The sequence below is a fragment of the Tursiops truncatus genome, chromosome 14 (assembly GCF_011762595.2).
Source record: "Tursiops truncatus isolate mTurTru1 chromosome 14, mTurTru1.mat.Y, whole genome shotgun sequence".
Lineage (NCBI taxonomy): Eukaryota > Metazoa > Chordata > Mammalia > Artiodactyla > Delphinidae > Tursiops > Tursiops truncatus.
In genome coordinates, this window is record NC_047047.1 from 13,265,228 (window position 1) to 13,286,573 (window position 21,346).

Here is a 21,346-nt window from a genome sequence, read left to right on the forward strand (position 1 = left end):
AGACAAGGTTGCCCATTCTCACCACTATTATTCAACATAGTTTTGGACGTTTTGGCCACAGTAATCAGAGAAGAAAAAGAAATAAAAGGAATCCAAATCAGAAAGGAAGTAAAACTGTCACTTTTTGCAGATGACATGATACTATGCATAGAGAATCCTAAAGATGCTACCAGAAAACTACTAGAGCTAATCAATGAATGTGGTAAAGTAGCAGGATACAAAATTAACACACAGCAATCTCTTGCATTCCTATACACTAATGATGAAAAATCTGAAAGAGAAATTAGGGAAACACTCCCATTTACCATTACAATGAAAAGAATAAAATACTTAGGAATAAACCTACCTAAGAAGACAAAAGACCTGTATGCAGAAAACTGTAAGACACTGATGAAAGAAATTCAAGATGATACAAACAGATGGAGACATATACTATGTTCTTGGATTGGAAGAATCAACACTGTGAAAATGACTCTACTACCCAAAGCAATCTACAGATTCAATGCAATCCCTATCAAATTACCAATGGTATTTTTCGCAGTACTAGAACCAAAAATTGCACAACTTGGGGATTCCCTGGTGGTGCAGTGGTTGAGAGTCCGCCTGCCGATGCAGAGGTTGCAGGTTTGGTGCCCCGGTCGGGAAGATCCCACATGCCGCGGAGCGGCTGGGCCCATGAGCCATGGCCGCTGAGCATGTACGTCCGGAGCCTGTGCTCCGCAATGGGAGAGGCCACAGCAGTGAGAGGCCTGCGTACCGCAAAAAATAATAATAATAATTTTAAAAACTGCACAACTTGTATGGAAACACAAAAGACCCTGAAGATCCAAAGCAATCTTGAGAAAGAAAAACAGAGCTGGAGGAATCAGGCTGCCAGACTTCAGACTATACTACAGAGCTACAGTAATCAAGACAGTATGGTACTGGCACAAAAACAGAAATATAGATCAATGGAAAAGGATAGAAAGCCCAGAGTAAACCCATGCACATATGGTCAGCTTATCTTTGATAAAGGAGGCAAGAACATACAATGGAGAAAAGACAGCCTCTTCAGTAAGTGGTGCTGGGAAAACTGGACTGGTACATGTAAAAGAATGAAATTAGAACACTCCCTAACACCATACACAAAGATAAACTCAAAATGGATTAAAGACCTAAATGTAAGGCCACTATAAAACTCTTAGAAGAAAACACAGGCAGAACACTCTATGACATAAATCACAGCAAGATCCCTTTTGACCCACCTCCTAGAGGAAATGGAAATAAAATGGAAATAAAAACAAAAATAAAGAAATGGGACCTAATGAAACTTAAAAGCTTTTGCACAGCATAGGAAACCATAAACAAGACGAAAAGACAACCTTCAGAATGGGAGAAAATATTTGCCAACAAAGCAACTGGCACAGGATTAATCTCCAAAGTATACAAGCAGCTCATGCAGCTCAATATCAAAAAAACAAACAACCCAATCCAAAAATGGGCAGAAGACCTAAACAGACCTTTCTCCAAAGAAGATATACAGATTGCCAACAAACACATGAAAGAATGCTCAACATCATTAATCATTAGAGAAACGCAAATCAAAACTACCATGAGATATCACCTCACACTGGTCAGAATGGCCATTATCAAAAAATCTACAAACGATAAATGCTGGAGAGGGTGTGGAGAAAAGGGAGCCCTCTTGCACTGTTGGTGGGAATGTAAATTGATACAGCCACTATGGAGAACAGTATGGAGGTTCCTTAAAAAACTAAAAATAGAACTACCATACGACCCAGCAATCCCACTACTGGGCACATACCCTGAGAAAACCATAATTCAAAAAGAGTCATGTACCACAATATTCATTGCAGCACTATTTACAATAGCCAGGACATGGAAGCAACCTAAGTGTCCACTGACAGATGAATGGATAAAGAAGATGTGGCACGTATACACAATAGAATATTACTCAGCCATAAAAAGAAAAGAAATTGAGTTATTTGTAATGAGGTGGATGGACGTACAGTCTGTCATACAGAGTGCAGTCAGAAAGAGAAAAACAAATACCGTATGCTAACACATATATATGGAATCTCAAAAAAAAATATGGTTCTGATGAACCTAAGGTCAGGACAGGAATAAAGATACAGATGTAGAGAATGGACTTGAGGACACGGGGAGGGGGAAGGGTAAGCTGAGATGAAGTGAGAGAGTAGCATTGACAAATATACACTACCAGAAGTAAAATAGATAGCTAGTGGGAAGCAGCCGCATAGCACAGGGAGATCAGCTCGGTACTTTGCGACCATCTAGATGGGTGGGATAAGAAGGGTAAGAGGGAGACGCAAGCAGGAGGCGATATGGGGATATACGTATGCATATAGCTGATTCACTCTGTTATACAGCAGAAACTAACACAACACTGTAAAGCAATTATACTCCAAAAAAGATGTTAAAAAAAATGGAAGTTTATATTTTTAAGCTTCTTTGATTTAAAAAAAAAAAACCTGAAAAGGAGAATGAGAAGGAAAGAGTGTGTAATAAGATCTAGATTCCTAAATCCACAGATTAAAAAGTGTAATCTGTACTCTTTTCAGTTTTAGACTTACTGTTGCTAGGAGAAGAGGGAGAAAAGTACACTCTAGGGCCCAGGGTATCTCAGCTTTTCCCCAAATGGCTCACCTCCTGAAGTGAAAGAAGCGGCAAAACACGGGCGAGTCTTTCTGCTGCTCCTTATCCTTTCGGAGGCTGTCCAAGCGACACTCCCGGCACTTGGGCAGCTGCGCAACGATGTTCACGCAAGAGTCGTCCTGCACAAAGGCCTCACCGCTCTGCTGCAGCTTCTTGAGTTTGGCTGGGTCTGTCAAAACCGACTTCCGGGATGGGGCTAGAAAAAAAGATGAAGCAAAATGGGACCTCAAATTTAAAAAGTCACATCAATATTTGACTGAATTCTATTCAAAAGGTCAGTTTTCCCAAAGGGAGAACTCCTCTTCTCAATTACTGATTCAACTGTAGTAATTTCTAAAAATGGCTTAATAGAAGACAACTATCAGAACAATTGAAAGTTTTATTCTCTTTATAAAATACATCTCATTTGGTGAGTCCATTTGACAACTTAAAACCCCAGACCCACAATTCCAAGTTAGTGCATACCTCTATTCACAACCCTAGATAAGAAGAACGCTTCAGCAGAGGACCGTGCGGGAGTCAACTGTGTCAGTTTTCACACTCAAAAAAACTGGTTTGAGATGTGTTTTCCAAAGCATTCTGCAAAAGCTAACCATTCCAAACGTCACAGGCCCCCTGGCCTATAAGAGTGATCCCCTAAATGCTTCTAGGAGATGCCACTTGACCCTTGACATATCTTCTATTTCCTTCACACATATGTTCCATTCAAGATTAAGAGCATTGGCTAAAGAGAGGATTTTGATTCTAAGTAAATGCATGTTTTAAGTTTTAACTTGTAATGGGCAGGTGAACTTGAAAGGAAAAGTTAAGATGGTTTTTAAGAAAAAGGGAGACAAAAATAGAGATGCAACATTAAAGAGCAACCACTGTGTCAGACCAAATAACATAGAAAGGAATCCATTTCTATGTCAAGAGCCTTAAGGTATACAGTGGGCCCTCTACATCCGTGGGTTCAACCAACCATGGATTCAAAATACTACACGACCTGTGGTCGGCTGAATCCGCAGATGCAGAACCTGCAGATGGGAATGGGAAGGCTAACTGTAGGGGACTGGTGCATTTTGGGTATCCACAGGGGGTACTGGAACTGATCCCTCTCAGATACTGAGGGACTGTATTTCATATAAAACCGACAGAAGGTGGCGGAGGGGAAGATGGCGGAAGAGTAAGAGGTGGAGATCACCTTCCTCCCCACAAATACACCAGAAATACATCTACACGTGGAGCAACTCCTACAGAACCTACAGAACACCTACTGAATGCTGGCATAAGACCTCAGACCTCCCAAAAGGCAACAAACTCCCCATGTACCTGGGTAGGGCAAAAGAAAAAAAGAAAAAACAGAGGCAAAAGAATAGGGACGGCACCTGCACCAGTGGGAGGGAGCTGTGAAGGAGGAAAGGTTTCTACACACTAGGAAGCCCCTTCGCGGGCAGAGACTGCGGGAGGCGGAGGGGGGAGCTTCGGAGCCGCGGAGGAGTGCACAGCAACAGGGGTGCGGAGGGCAAAGCGGGGAGATTCCCGCACAGAGGATCGGTGCCGACCGACACTCACCAGCCCGAGAGGCTTGTCTGCTCACCCGCCGGGGCGGACGGGGCTGCGAGCTGAGGCTTGGGCTTTGGTCCAAGCGCAGGGAGAGGACTGGGGTTGGCGGCTTGAACATAGCCTGAAGGGGTTAGTGCACCACGGCTAGCCGGGAGGGAGTCCGGGGAAAAGTCTGCACCTGCCGAAGAGGCAAGAGACTTTTTCTTCCCTCTTTGCTTCCTGGTGCGCGAGGAGAGGGGTTTAAGGGCGCTGCTTAAAGGAACTCCAGAGACGGGGGCGAGCCGTGGCTAAAAGCGTGAACCCCAGAGATGGGCGCGAGCCACGGCTAAAAGCGCGGACCCCAGAGACGGGCGGGAGACGCTAAGGCTGCTTCTGCCGCCACCAAGAAGCCTGTGTGCGAGCACAGGTCCCTATCCACACCCCTCTTCCGGGGAGCCTGTGCAGCCCTCCACTGCCAGGTTCCCGGGATCCAGGGACAACTTTCCCGGGAGAACGCACGGCGCGCCTCAGGCTGGTGCAACGTCATGCAGGCCTCTGCCGCCGCAGGCTCGCCCCGCACGCCGTGCCCTTCCCTCTCCCCCGGCCTGAGTGAGCCTAGCCCCCCAATCAGCGGCTCCTTTAACCCCGTCCTGTCTGAGCAAAAAACAGACGCCCTCCAGCGACCTACACGCAGAGGCGGGGCCAAATCCAAAGCTGAGCCCCTGTGAGCTGTGAGAACGAAGAAGAGAAAGGGAAATCCCTCTCAGCAGCCTCAGAAGCAGCGGATTAAAGCTCCACAATCAACTTGATGTACCCTGCATCTGTGGAATGCATGAATAGACAACGAGTCATCCCAAATTGAGGAGGTGGACTTCGAGAGCAAGATCTATTTTTTCTCCTTTTCTTCTTCTTGTGAGTGTGTATGCTTCTGTGTGAGATTTTGTCTGTATAGCTTTGCTTCCACTATTTGTCCTAGGGTTCTATCCGTCTGTTTTTTGTTTTTAAATTTTTTTCTTAATAATTAATTTTAATAACTTTATTATACTTTACCTTCTTTCTTTCTTTCCTTTCCTTTCCTTCCTTCCCTCCTTCCCTCCTTTAGACAACGAATCATCCCAAATTGAGGAGGTGGACTTTGAGAGCAAGATTTATGATTTTTTTCCCCTTTACCTCTTTTTGTGAGGGTGTATGTGTATGCTTCTGTGTAAGATTTTGTCTGTATACCTTTGCTTCCACCATTTGTCCTAAGGTTCTATCCGTCCCCCTTTTTTTCCTAAATAATTATTTTTTAATTTAATAACTTTATTATACTTTATTTTACTGTATCTTTTCTTTTTTCCTTCCTTCCTTCTCTCCTTCCTTCCTTCCTTCCTCCATCCCTCCCTCCTTTCTTTCCTTCTTTCCTTCTTTCTTTCTTTCTTCCTTCCTTCCTTCCCTTCTTTTTTTCTTCCTTCCTTCCTTCCCTTCTTTTTTTCTTCCTACTTCTACTAATTCTTTCTCTCTACTTTTTCTCCCTTTTATTCTGAGCCGTGTGGATGAAAGGCTCTTAGTGCTGCAGCCAGGAGTCAGTGCTGTGCCTCTGAGGTGGGAGAGCCAACTTCAGGACACTGGTCAACAAGAGACCTCCCAGCTCCACATAATATCAAGCGGCGAAAATCTCCCAGAGATCTCCATCTCAACACCAGCACCCAGCTTCACTCAACGACCAGCAAGCTACAGTGCTGGACATCCAATGCCAAACAACTAGCGAGACAGGAACACAACCCCACCCATTAGCAGAGAGGCTGCCTAAAATCATAATGAGTCCACAGACACCCCAAAACACACCACCAGACGTGGACCTGCCCACTAGAGAGACAAGATCCAGCCTCATCCACCAGAACACAGGCACTAGTCCCCTCCACCAGGAAGCCTACACAACCCACTGAACCAACCTTAGCCACCGGAGACAGACATCAAAAACAACGGGAACTACGAACCTGCAGCCTGCAAAAAGGAGACCCCAAACACAGTAAGATAAGCAAAATGAGAAGACAGAAAAACACACAGCAGATGAAGGAGCAAGATAAAAATGCACCAGACCTAACAAATGAAGAGGAAATAGGCAGTCTACCTGAAAAAGAATTCAGAATAATGATACTAAAGATGATCCAAAATCTTGGAAATAGAATGGACAAAATGCAAGAAACATTTAACAAGGACCTAGAAGAACTAAAGATGAAACAAACAATGAAGAACAACACAATAAATGAAATGAAAAAGACTCTAGATGAGATCAATAGCAGAATAACTGAGGCGGAAGAACAGATAAGTGACCTGGAAGATAAAATAGTGGAAATAACTACTGCAGAGCAGAATAGAGAAAAAAGAATGAAAAGAACTGAGGACAGTCTCAGAGACCTCTGGGATAACATTAAACGCACCAACATTTGAATTATAGGGGTTCCAGAAGAAGAAGAGAAAAAGAAAGGGACTGAGAAAATACTTGAAGAGATTATAGTTGAAAACTTCCCTAATATGGGAAAGGAAATAGTTAATCAAGACCAGGAAGCACAGAGAGTCCCATACAGGATAAATCCAAGGAGAAACACACCAAGACACATATTAATCAAACTGTCAATAATTATATACAAAGAAAGCATATTAAAAGCAGCAAGCGAAAAACAACACACAAAGGAATTCCCATAAGGTTAACAGTTGATCTCTCAGCAGAAACTCTGAAAGCCAGAAGGGAGTGGCAGGACATACTGAAAGTGATGACGGAGAAAAACCTGCAACCAAGATTACTCTACCCAGCAAGGATCTCATTCAGATTTGACGGAGAAATTAAAACCTTTACAGACAAGCAAAAGCTGAGAGAGTTCAGCACCACCAAACCAGCTTTACAACAAATGCTAAAGGAACTTCTCTAGGCAAGAAACACAAGAGAAGGAAAAGACCTATAATAATGAACCCAAAACAATTTAGAAAATGGGAATAGGAACATACCAATAATTACCTTAAATGTAAATGGACTAAATGCTCCCACCAAAAGACACAGATTGGCTGAATGGATACAAAAACAAGACCCTTATATATGCTGTCTACAAGAGACCCACTTCAGACCTAGAGACACATACAGACTGAAAGTAAGGGGATGGAAAAAGATATTCCATGCAAATGGAAACCAAAAGAAAGCTGGAGTAGCAATTCTCATATCAGACAAAATAGACTTTGGAATAGACTATTACATGAGACAAAGAAGGACACTACATAATGATCAAGGGATCGATCCAAGAAGAAGATATAACAATTGTAAATATTTATTCACCCAACATAGGAACACCTCAATACGTAAGGCAAATACTAACAGCCATAAAAGGGGAAATCAACAGTAACACATTCATATTAGGGGACTTTAACACCCCACTTTCACCAATGGATAGATCATCCAAAATGAAAATAAATAAGGAAACACAAGCTTTAAATGATACATTAAACAAGATGGACTTAATTGATATTTATAGGACACTCCGTCCAAAACCAACAGAATACACTTTCTTCTCAAGTGCTCATGGAACATTCTCCAGGACAGATCATATCTTGGGTCACAAATCAAGCCTTGGTAAATTTAAGAAAATTGAAATCGTATCAAGTATCTTTTCCGACCACAACACTATGAGTCTAGATATCAATTACAGGAAAAAACCCGTAAAAAATACAAACACATGGAGGCTAAACAATACGCTACTAAATAACTGAGAGATCACTGAGGAAATCAAAAAATAGCTAGAAACAAATGACAATAAAACAGGACAACCCAAAACCTATGGGATGCAGCAAAAGTAGTTCTAAGAGGGAAGTGTATAGCAATACAAGCGCACCTTAAGAAGCAGGAAACATCTCGAATAAACAACCTAACCTCACACCTAAAGCAATTAGAGAAAGAAGAACAAAAAACCCCCAAAGTTAGCAGAAGGAAAGAAATCATAAAAATCAGATCAGAAATAAATGAAAAAGAAATGAAGGAAACAATAGCAAAGATCAATAAAACTAAAATCTGGTTCTTTGAGAAGATAAACCAAATAGATAAACCATTAGCCAGACTCATCAAGAAAAAAAGGGAGAAGACTCAAATCAATAGAATTAGAAATGAAAAAGGAGAAGTAACAACTGACACTGCAGAAATAAAAAAGATCATGAGAGATTACTACAATCAACTCTATGCCAATAAAATGGACAACCTGGAAGAAATGGACAAATTCTTAGAAATGCACAACATGCCAAGACTGAATCAGGAAGAAATAGAAAATATCAACAGACCAATCACAAGCACTGAAATTGAAACTGTGATTAAGAATCTTCCAACAAACAAAAGCCCAGGACCAGATGGCTTCACAGGCAAATTCTATCAAACATTTAGAGAAGAGCTAACACCTATCCTTCTCAAACTCTTCCAAAATATAGCAGAGGGAGGAACACTCCCAAATTCATTCTATGAGGCCACCATCACCTTGATACCAAAACCAGACAAGGATGTCACAAAGAAAGAAAACTACAGGCCAATATCACTGATGAACATAGATGCAAAAATCCTCAACAAAATACTAGCAAACAGAATCCAACGGCACATTAAAAGGATCATACACCATGATCAAGTGGGGTTTATTCCAGGAATGCAAGGATTCTTCAATATACGCAAATCTATCAATGTGATAAACCATATTAACAAATTGAAGGAGAAAAACCATATGATCATCTCAATAGATGCAGAGAAAGCTTTCGACAAAATTCAACACCCATTTATGATAAAAACCCTGCAGAAAGTAGGCATAGAGGGAACTTCCCTCAACATAATATAGGCCATATATGACAAACCCACAGCCAACATCATCCTCAATGGTGAAAAACTGAAAGCATTTCCACTAAGATCAGGAACAAGACAAGGTTGCCCACTCTCACCACTCTTATTCAACATAGTTTTGGAAGTTTTAGCCACAGCAATCAGAGAAGAAGAGGAAATAAAAGGAATCCACATCGGAAAAGAAGAAGTAAAGTTGTCACTGTTTGCAGATGACATGATACTATACATAGAGAATCCTAAAGATGCCACCAGAAAACTACTAGAGCTAATCAATGAATGTGGTAAAGTAGCAGGATACAAAATTAATGCACAGAAATCTCTGGCATTCCTATACACTAAGGATGAAAAATCTGAAAGTGAAATCAAGAAAACACTCCCATTTACCATTGCAACAAAAAGAATAAAATATCTACGAATAAACCTACCTAAGGAGACAAAAGACCTGTATGCAGAAAATTATAAGACACTGATGAAAGAAATTAAAGATGATACAAATAGATGGAGAGATATACCATGTTCTTGGGTTGGAAGAATCAACATTGTGAAAATGACTCTACTATCCAAAGCAATCTATAGATTCAATGCAATCCCTATCAAACTACCACTGGCATTTTTCACAGAACTAGAAAAAAACATTTCACAATTTGTATGGAAACACAAAAGACCCCGAAGAGCCAAAGCAATCTTGAGAATGAAAAACGGAGATGGAGGAATCAGGCTCCCTGACTTCGGACTATACTACAAAGATACAGTAATCAAGACAGTATGGTACTGGCACAAAAACAGAAAGATAGATCGATGGAACAGGATAGAAAGCCCAGAGATAAACCCACACACATATGGTCACCTTATCTTTGATAAAGGAGGCAGGAATGTACAGTGGAGAAGGGACAGCCTCTTCAATAAGTGGTGCTGGGAAAACTGGACAGGTACATGTAAAAGTATGAGATTAGATCACTCCATAAAACCATACACAAAAATAAGCTCAAAATGGATTAAAGACCTAAATGTAAGGCCAGAAACTATCAAATTCTTAGAGGAAAACATAGGCAGAACACTCTATGACATAAATCACAGCAAGATCCTTTTTGACCCACCTCCTAGAGAAATGGAAATAAAAACAAAAATAAACAAATGGGACCTAATGAAACTTCAAAGCTTTTGCACAGCAAAGGAAACCATAAACAAGACCAAAAGACAACCCTCAGAATGGGAGAAAATATTTGCAAATGAAGCAACTGACAAAGGATTAATCTCCAAAATTTCAAGCAGCTCATGCAGCTCAATAACAAAAAAACAAACAACCCAATCCAAAAATGGGCAGAAGACCTAAACAGACATTTCTCCAAAGAAGATATACAGACTGCCAATAAACACATGAAAGAATGCTCAACATCATTAATCATTAGAGAAATGCAAATCAAAACTACAATGAGATATCATCTCACACCAGTCAGAATGGCCATCATCAAAAAATCTAGAAACAATAAATGCTGGAGAGGGTGTGGAGAAAAGGGAACACTCTTGCACTGCTGGTGGGAATGTGAATTGGTTCAGCCACTATGGAGAACAGTATAGAGGTTCCTTAGAAAACTACAAATAGAACTACCACATGACCCAGCAATCCCACTACTGGGCATATACCCTGAGAAAACCAAAATTCAAAAAGAGTCATGTACCAAAATGTTCATTGCGGCTCTATTTACAAAAGCCCGGAGATGGAAACAACCTAATTGCCCATCATCGGATGAATGGATAAAGAAGATGTGGCACATATATACAATGGAATATTACTCAGCCATAAAAAGACACGAAATTGAGCTATTTGTAATGAGGTGGATAGACCTAGAGTCTGTCATACAGAGTGAAGTCAGAAAGAGAAAGACAAATACCGTATGCTAACACATATATATGGAATTTAAGAAAAAAAATGTCATGAAGAACCTAGGGGTAAGACAGGAATAAAGACACAGACCTACCGGAGAACGGACTTGAGGATATGGGGAAGGGGAAGGGTGAGCTGTGACAGGGCGAGAGACAGGCATGGACATATATACACTAACAAACGTAAGGTAGATAGCTAGTTGGAAGCAGCCGCATGGCACAGGGATATCGGCTCGGTGCTTTGTGACTGCCTGGATGGGTGGGATAGGGAGGGTGGGAGGGAGGGAGACGCAAGAGGGAAGAGATATGGGAACATATGTATATGTATAACTGATTCACTTTGTTATAAAGCAGAAACTAACACACCATTGTAAAGCAATTATACCCCAATAAAGATGTTTAAAAAAAAAAAAAACCCGACAGAAAAGACCTTTTCTCGGGGTCCAAGGGAGCTGAGAAGAGGAAAGTTGATTCTTAGGCAAACAAAAAACAAAAACACAACTTCTGGGGACCCAGTCAAGAGATGGGTAGGAGACGGTGGTAAGGAGTCTTGAAAGAAACTAGAAGAAAGATCTCAAACCAAAGAAGGCTTTAAATAATATAAGCACCTTTAATAATTACCTTAGAGGTGTTCTAATCTTACCTCTCTGTTAAAGCATGACTAGAGCACAGTGTAAAATGCTAAATGGATGCCATCAGGCCTTGAGCCCTTAAACATTCTCATTCAGTTAGTGAAAGAGAAGGTAAAGCAAGAAAGGAGGGAAAATAAAGAAATCAGTAGTTCAGGATGGAATTTTAATTACTCAGATATTGGAAACACATCATCCTTTGAGTGGACCAGGTTTTCCCAGACCGAGTCCAGAGATTATCTTATCTGTTCTGCCTGGGCTTAAAAGAGGCAATACCTAGAAATAAGCAAGTTGAACTATCTAAATCTAGCTCTTCAGTGAGGAGAGGAACAGCTGATCCCCAATCAAGGACTCAATTCAGAGCAGAGCCAAGGGAAAAAAGCAACACCAACTTCTGAGGAGCCACACGTCTACTAAACAGAAAGAGGGCAGCTGTTCAACTCCAGCTTGTTTTTGTTTTCTAACCCCTAAGCAAGCAAGGACACACACGGCAGAGGAACAGTTTCCAGTCGAGTCTCTCCATACCCACAAGCAATACTGGTGGAAACGGCACAGAGATCCTGGCAGGCTTCTGATCACACTGTCTCACTCCTCAGCCAGAAGTCCCAGTAGACAGCATGCACCAGGCTGTGGAGTGGCTTTTCATTTCTCTTAAAATCATTTTAGTTGGAGCACAGCTGCACAACATATTAAAAAAGACAAAGCTGGGCTCTGAAACTCACTTCTATACCTATAATGTGCTTACCGGCCCAGAACTTTGTTTCTTCACGTATTAAAATAATTTGCCTTAAAAACTAGCTGAATGTGAGGGCTGATGACTCAAAAAGAATAAAGAAATAGAACAGGGACATGGTTATGAATATTCGCTTTCTTTGGGGAGTTACATAACTCCTGAGGAACAGTAGAACCTTATGCAATTAATTTTGTGCAAATTACCAGCTATATCAACTTAAGCCTCAAGAATGAACAAGCTGGGTTAGAAGTATTACTCAGCAAGGAAAGTTGTTTTCCAATTCCTCCAACTCTACTTCAAAAAGACCCCCAGTCAAATCCACCTCTAGTTTCAGAGGCCTGTAGGAAAAGCTAGAGTGTGGATTATTCATTTGTTACTTACCCAAATGAATAGCGTTTTTATTAAGTTTTTTTCAAGTTAATTTTCCCACACAGCTGACAATTATCAAGTCTATTTTTAAACTGTAATAGGCCTGAACCTTCTGACACACTGAAGCCATTTAGTTCTATTAATTCTAGTAAGAGAGCATCTGATAACTACCATCACTGATATTCATCCTCAAACTTAACATAAGTCGTGTGAAATACATGTGCCATCTTCTCTATAAGAAGAGTACTTAGTTCTAAATTGTGGGTGCAGCCGGACCTCCGCTTAAGCAAAGAGACTCTGCCTGGTGTTTCAGCACTGTCCTTAAATTCTTTAACTAAAAATCCCTTTTCTAGAGGTGGTGATGCAATTCCCTTTTTTTTTTTTTTTTTTTTTTTTGTGGTACGCGGGCCTCTCACTGTCGTGGCCTCTCCCATTGCGGAGCACAGGCTCCGGACACGCAGGCTCAGCGGCCATGGCTCACGGGCCCAGCTGCTCCACGGCATGTGGGATCTTCCCGGACCGGGGCACGAACCCGTGTCCCCTGCATCAGCAGGCGGACTCTCAACCACTGTGCCACCAGGGAAGCCCACAATTCCCTTTTTAAAAAAATTTCAAATCTGGACTACCTGTGTGAGCATAAAATTTCAATCACTTCCTTCACTCCAACCTGGATGTCACAGAAAGATAAGTAATAGGCTGAAGATAAAGCAATCATCAGATCACTTTAGATTTTATTTCAAAATTATTTTCTTAAACCAAAAACTGGGAACCACCTAAGTCATACGGTAAATGCATATAATGGAATCCTTGCAGACTTTAAAATGTTGAGAGGCACCTCACTAATGCACTGGGTAAAACTGTTGGTATGAACCCATTTGTGTAATAGTTTATCTGTGTTTCTATATACATGGAACTAAGTCCACCAAAATGTTAAAAGTAATCATTTCTGAGAAGATTTAGGGATTTTACTTTCTTCTTTGAACTTTTTTGATTGTATGAACTTTTTCTACAGTCATTTTCTCATAAGGTAAGAAGAAGATATGTACGTACTGACAACCATTTCTTACCTTCTACCAATAAAGATATGCAGAAACACTCACCATTCTGGATTTTATTGTTGCTTCTTGTACAACAGCTTTCAGTATCTACTTTTGCTGAAGACTCCTTTAAATTCTGTGACTGGCAACCTAAAGTTGAAGGTTCTACCTTTTTTTCTACACAACAATTAGGACTATTACTATTGACATCTGCTTTCTCTTCTGGCTTATTTGAAAGGACATCAGATGTGGAAGGTCCATGTTCGAGATGCTTCTGCAGTTCAGGAGTACTGGCAATTTCCAGTTCTGCCGTAGAAGAAGGCTTTGTAGGTAAGCACTCCCTAGGAAGGTCAGTCGATGATGGAGGAAAAGATTCCAAGCTGCTTTCCTGGTCAGTGTTTGTCTTCAGCTGGGTATAGCTTCCCTTTGGTTCACTCAGGGTTTTCAAGTCTCCAGTTCCAATCTGAGAGGACTTTGAAGAGAGCAACCCTACTTTGCAGACAACATCTGGTGTTCTCAGTATTTCAGGCTTCGTATTTAGACAGGAAGAAAGTTCTGGTAAAATCTGTTTATGACTTCTGAAAAAGAGTAATATGAAAACTAGCATCTAGGATCCTTTTATCTCTTCCCTACCTTCCAAAAATAATTGCTTGGTTCCCTAAAGTAACAAGCATGAAAGAGAAAAGAAAACTGCTTATATTAGAGAATTTATGATAGGTTTCTGTGGGTTCGAGTTAAAAGTAATCAGTCAATGGCTCTGCAAAAATATATTAAACACGAAGAAAAAGATAACCCTAAATCCTATTTGCAAGTTCTCATAAATCTGTAACTACTTCAAGTTAGTTCTACTTCTCATAGCAAAATGAACCTTAGCTTTCCCTCAAAACAAACTGAGTATCACATGGAACCCAAATCAACAGCAGCACAAAACCCTATCTGACTATGAACGTGTTACCAGCCTTAGCACTGGACTATTTCACTCTTGTTCGGTCAGCGATCAAGACCCAAAGCAAAAAGAAGAGCCAGCTGACCGATTACGTACTTGTTCACAGAACCATCTGGTACTCCCTCCACCCCCAGTAGGGGTTATCCTTAAAGAAACTTTGTTTCTCTGAAATTCATCCTAAAGTTCTTTCCCCAGCAAGACGCAAAGTCCTTTTTTCCTGTTACACTTGTTTTCCTGCCTCTAAAAAAGGATCTCATCCTGGAGAAGCTGTTCGCACTTAAGTACCCATACTAGACATCTTTGCTTGGGTACCACCGAACTTCTTACCGCTCCCTCTTTCTGCTCTGAGGACCACTCCGCCCTCTCTCTGACTGCTATGTGTCCCTCCTCCAAGCTCTCTCCCAAGCAGCCCGCTGTCCTCCCAGTGAACCAACGTGCTCACCCACCCTCCCACCTTACTGCAGTGGTCTTCCAAGCCTACCTTTCTATACCAGTCTCTGACCCCTATCTTAGGTTTTTATCCACTGCCTGCACAGGCCACCACTCCTCCTAAGACATCCTTCCCTTCAAACTCTTCTCTCCATTAACCTTGTAGCCACTTTAAATCTCTGATTAAATTTTACACTTCTTATAACTTAGAATTCTTATAACTTATAACTTACATTCACCTATAACTTAGTAACTATGCCTCATGACTTAGTATTTTCTCTACTGCCACATTTCTCACCTATACTTGAGGTCTGGGCTGATGAGAACCACTCACTGGGACCCTGTCTCCCTCTTCTCCACACTCCCACTGACCTCAGTCTTCCATATACAACCAACCTGCTCCCTTTTCCTTGAAAGTGGACATTATTCTACAGCTGCCTGTAGTATTTCAATTGACCATTCTCCCTATATCACGTCAAGAAAGCGCCTCTTTCCTCACACCCCTTTCTTTCCTGTAACCCTTTAAATGTTGTCCTGTCTGCCTACTACACTTACCACCTCTGAAGGCACCTGACCAACCTAGAAACTCTAACCTCCCTGGACAACCTGAGATACACTGAATGGCAGGTAATTACATCAAATTCTAGCTGCACTAAGAGTCTCTCTATAAACACTGAATGTAGGGTCAGTCTTGCCGCCTGAGCAATGTCAGCTCAGACAGGAAGAACCATGGCTAAAATAACCGTGCTCTGTATTATGATTAAACATTTTTCAATCATAACTACTCACCCTTGAGGAATTTTTGCTCCAAGGTTAGGTGGCGAGTTGGCAGCCTGGGGAGTACTCTGGTGTCTCGGGTCCTTACTTGGCGGAGTGGCTGCAGTGCAGCCGAGCAGTATCTCCTTAAAAACTGTTGTGGGAACAGACTGTACAGGACACACACTGGGAGAGGCCTAAAAGATACCAAACCAAACAGATATTAAAAGGAAAGCCCCTAGTTGAGGCATCACGAAATGCTAGCAAGATTCAAGTTTATTCGCTCGGTTTAGTAGTAAACAAGCACACCAAAATCACCAAATAAAAAGAACAGGACGGTAGAACAAGTAATAAATCACAAATTAAGGACTTATACCTGAGAGCTATTAAATAAGTCACTCCAGCTTTTCACGAAACTTGCGTCTTCCTATAAAAGATCACAGGCTGATCTTTCAGACCTCTGAATCATTATGCCGGGAAAATGCAGCCACGTGGCAATTACTTTACTAACGCAATGCGCAGAAGTGAGCTTTTAATCAACAGTCTTCAAGTGGTGGCAGCTTCAGATGCATTCAGTTTGACATTACTAAGTGCCCACCACGCACTTACTGCGTAGACTGGCAGGAGACCAGACCACATAGGACTCTTGCAGGCAGTGGTGCCTACTGGGTACCAACTTAAGCCTTTACAGTGCAATAAAGGTTGAGGACATGGTTCTTGCTGGTTTGTGGCTCATCAAGTCACAAAGGTCATCCCAAGCTGCAAAAAATATCAAGTCATGACAGGCCTGTGGGACAAAGTTAGGACACTTGTCCCCTTCCACTTTCGTGTACTTTTAACTTTACAAAAATATTAATAACGGACCAAATTCTTCCCAGTTTATATTACCCAGTTTATACTTTCCCACCATGGAAAGAGAAGGAAGAGATTAAACTCAACTCCAGACAACTAAACAGTCTATGGCTAACCAGGTGAAACCCACTGACCATCTTCACCAGCCTCTTCATTATGTGCTTAGATTTAAAGTCACGTTGTCCTTTTCAACTGCGTCTCTTTCACACCACAATGACCTTTACATTCACCCTACCAAATGTGAATTTGCAAAATCTTCAAAGTTTCATCTTCTAGTTACTAACTTCTAAAATTTGATGCAGAACCTCCCTGAGTAAATTTTTAAAACCTCACAATTCCGTATACAGACTACGTAGTCTACTCATGGATCTTTTTCGCAGACATTTACTCTGACAGCCTTGAAAATACTGTCTAGTATATGCTAAATACGAATATCTGAAAAATAAGAATTTTCTTAATCACTATTACAGTTTCGGCATAGCTTCCAACTATTTCAAGGTATCAATGCTAAATCATCTGATCATATATTACACTAGGTTAGCTCAGTTTTGGTTAAATATTAGCAGCCTAGTGTTCCCCAGAAGGATTTTTTGGGGGAGGCTTTGGCTATTACAAGGACATCCTTGGGCTAGCCAACTTTACCTCTCTGGGCCTCAGCTTCCTAATCCTTAAAATGAGGAAATCAGATGTTTTTATTCATTTTATCCATTGAACTGCTCGAGCCAAAAAACCCTCCAAGTCATTTCCCATATCCGATCAATGAACCAGGAAATCTTGCCTCTATTTCCAAAATGTTTCTGGAATCTATAAATTTCTTTCCGGGCCACCATGACCACCATCTTTCCCCTAGACTATTATGTGTATACTAACTGGCCTGATTCCCTTCCATTTCTGCCTAAAACTTTTGCCTCCTATCTGAAATTTATCCTACCACAGAGCAATCTTTATGAAACATAAATCAATCAGATGGTGGCACTCCACTGCCTCCAAGAATTCTACATGGTCTGGTCTCTGCCAACCCTGCCCCTCATCTCACTCCATTTGTTTACAGTGCTCCAACCATACCAGCTCCCTTTCTGGTCTTCAATGTTCTAAGCTCTTTCTTGCCTGCCCCTTTGTACTTCTATCCCCCCTGTCTGGGCAGTTTTCATGTGGTTGGCTGGTTCCATCCTTCACCCCCAAATCTGCTCAACTGTCACCTCAGTAGCTCTGATCGCTCTTTCCAAAGCAGTGTCCCACAAGCCACTGCCTGACGCTTTATTAGATTGCCATGTTTCTATCTTTCACTGTACTACCACACTGTGAAAATACCTTAAGTTACTTCTCTTTACTGTCAGTCTCCTCACAATGAAAAGTAAACCCCTATGGACACAGACCCTGCTCTTGTATCCACTGTTATACCTTTTAAAGCCAGGCACATAGCAGATGCTCAATAAAAAAGACTGGTGGAATGCATGAATGAATACATGCTCTTAGCACTTAGTATTTCAAAGAGCTACAACTAAGTCTTGTGAGATACCTCAAGAACCAGGCAGTAATGCTCACCAATGTCTAGCACATATTAAGTGTTCAATAAATATTTGCTGGAAAGCAGGATGGAGGAATAGAGGGAAGGGAGGAGGACTCTGCTGTTTTTACAATGGTGCCTCACCATACCGAGGAAAGGTTTTGTAGAGGAGTGGCAACGACAGCACGGTGGCTAAGAGCACTGGGTTTTGGTGTTAGACCCTGGTTGGAATCCAGTCTCTGACACTTCCTAGCACATTATTTAACCTCTCTAAGCTTCAGTTTCCTCCATCATAACGAGGAGTAATGAATGACAGTAATGAGAAAAAAGGAGAGTAATGAAGCATACCGTACAGGGCTGTGCTGTACCACAGTGCCTGGCACACAGATTAGCTGTCTCAGAGCAGAAAACTATCCTGAAAAGTTTCTCGGTGCAGTCACCATGTGTTAGAATTACCATAACCCGGATGCTTTTCCTTTAAGAAGATGAAGTATATCACTCTACAACTTTACTGAGGTTTAGCTCAACAGGGATAGGGCTCCGATTCCAAAACCCATCTCCACGTGCACACCACTGCATTGGCCTCTGACTTGACAAGGGTCAAAGTTTCTTCTTACCTGAAGAGTTTTCCCTGAAGGTCTTCTATACCAGTCATGGCAATAGTTCCTCCCTGCCAGCAGACGGAGATAATATAATTGAGCGTATAATGATATTCCAAAAAGGACACTGCTGGCTCACACTCCTTAGCAGACTCTCTCAATTAACCAGGCAACGTCCTAACTCTGAGGAATAGTCTGCTAGGCAGAGAAGACCTTCAAGGAGCCAGATGTTACTGGCAAACAGGTTTACCTTATCCAAAAGTATTCACCCCAGCAATCAAGAGTGTTCTCAACCTCAACCTCAACTCCTGTCGTCCAAAGAGCACCAAACTCTTTGCCAGTCCAACACATCTGGAAAGTGCAGACACAGTGAGACGTGCACCAAGGGTGTTACTGTACTCACCTTTCACTCACACATGTACATGAACTCTCTTTCTTTCCCCACTTCTTCCTTTACCTCTCCATCTCCCCTGAAATCTAGGCTAGGCCAGTGTTTCCAAAAACTTGCCTGATTGCAAGGATCACCCAGGATATGGGAAAATATTCACAATATACTGTAAAGGAAGCTACACAAGAGTATGGCTTTTAGTTTACCAAAAAAAAAAAAAAAAGCCTCCACGAATATACAGGAAAAAGAAAAAGAAAAAAAACAGGAGGAAGACAGGTATTCCAAAATGTGAAGAGTGAGTCTCTGAAAAGTATGATTATGAGTGATGTTTCTTTTCTTTACTATGCTTTTCTGGGTTTCCTAAATATCTTTAAATGAGAATAACTTTTTTTAAAATGTAAGAATCTTTATTTTGAAAACAAGTGCAATATAAAAGGAGAATAACTTTTATAATTAAAAAATTAATAATAATTTCTAAAACGTCAATACTCAGGTAAAAATTTACCATCTCCAAATTGCTTTAGAATGTGAAGATGACTAGGATAGTTCTTAAGAGCTGAGACAGACATTTTTTTAAACATCAAATTTATTTCCACATTTTAGATGCTGAAGTTAAGGCTCAAATAGGTTGAGGAACTTATCTCCCAACCAAAGTTCAGGCTTTTTGGAAAAACAGCTTCTACTGTGTCCAGTAATCAGTAGCACACAAACCTACTGAGCTGGACAGTGTGCTGACAGAGAGCAAAGACACAAGCTCCCTGCCCTTCAAGAGCGTGAGTCAGGAAGACAGAATCACTTACATACGTATATGTTACCATATTTTACAAGCACCTCCTTCAAGGTTATAAATTTACTTGCTCAATTGCCTATCACATCACGGATAAACTTGACACTTTGAAGAACTGGCACCTTCCCCAACAGGAGGTCCCCACTGACCCCAGTCCTGCTTGTACCCCAGGTTGATTTCTCCATGATCCATCAGGATGCCATTTCCTCGGGTCTGGTCCCCACCTCAACATAACATCATGTGGCTCTCCTTTTCATCTTACTGAATGTCTACAGTGATGCCTTCTCCATGGCAGGCAACATGCAATCAAATTCTCCAAACTGCCCTTTATTACCTCTACGCAAGACTGTTAACAATTTATCCAGAACAAAACCTGACAGGTTACCATTCTGCTCTGTTTCTCTTTCAGCTTCTAATACCATGGATTACTTGACAGTATCCCCTGTGAGTCTGCCTCTAAGAGTCAATAATCACTTGCCTGACATCCTCAATTTACAGTCCTTACTACATTACTTCCCCTTTGTAAACTTTAAGGCAAAATGAAAAGGTAGTAATGCTAATATCCATAATTACCTCTTCATTCCTTCCTGAACCACCTGAGGTCAAGCCTGCACATTTGGAAGGAAGACAGGTATCAGACATCCTGGTTTGCAAAGTTTCTCATCAAGTATCAAAGCTCCTGTGGCCTGTACACAGGCTTAAGACTCAGGAAAGCCAATCATCTTAGCCACCCAGATTCTTTAGTATTTGTGCAGCACGTGCTTGCTTTGGTTCTAGTTGATGTTGTAGTCCAGCCTGCCCTGATCCAGAGCCTTAGATGCATTCCCTGACCCTGACCCATTCTCATGCCATCTCTCCTTGCCCTGCCCCCACCCAGGCTCCAAAGTTCCCTCTACAATGCTGCCAACAATCTTAACAATATCCACTTGATCAATTTTAAAATTCTAAACTCCAGGGACTTCCCTGGTGGCCCAGTGGTTAAGACTCCGCGCTCCCAATGCAGGGGTCCCGGGTTTGATCCCTGGTCGGGGAACTAGGTCCCGCAAGCCACAACTAAAGATCCCACATTCTGTAACTAAGACCTAGTGCAGCCAAAGAAATAAATATTTTTAAAAATAAATAAATAAAATAAAATAAAATTCTAAACTCCAGCCTAGAGCAGAGCATCATAAAGGCGTTTTTGACAATTATAACACAGTAAACTTTCCATGTAACACAAGTGCATTTGGATACCTAAGTTGTGAGAAAAGTAATCTGTACTGTAATAGGACCTAAGGATTCAACTCAATTAAAAAAGAAAAAGCCTTAAGTTTCTTTTTCCCCCCCCAGATTTCAAAATTTGACCCTGTCATTTATACCCTCCCTTGAGAAGTCTACCCCAGTCCCC

General features: G+C 41.4%; 1 protein-coding gene across 8 annotated transcripts in view; it reads right to left on the bottom strand.

Annotated features, from left to right (window-relative positions):
* KDM3A (lysine demethylase 3A) overlaps positions 1-21,346 on the bottom strand; it is a 63,212-nt gene that overhangs the window by 26,273 nt on the left and 15,593 nt on the right. For all 8 annotated transcript variants that reach the window (XR_004521797.2, XR_004521796.2, XM_033838501.2 and 5 more), the window contains 3 exons: positions 15,860-16,023; positions 13,759-14,273; positions 2,668-2,872 (listed from right to left, as the gene is read on the bottom strand). Coding sequence is in view for 6 of the 8 variants with exons in the window: in XM_033838501.2 (XP_033694392.1) it covers positions 2,668-2,872; positions 13,759-14,273; positions 15,860-16,023 (884 nt within the window). In the remaining 2 variants the exon portion in view is untranslated. The remainder of the gene's footprint in view (positions 1-2,667; positions 2,873-13,758; positions 14,274-15,859; positions 16,024-21,346) is intronic.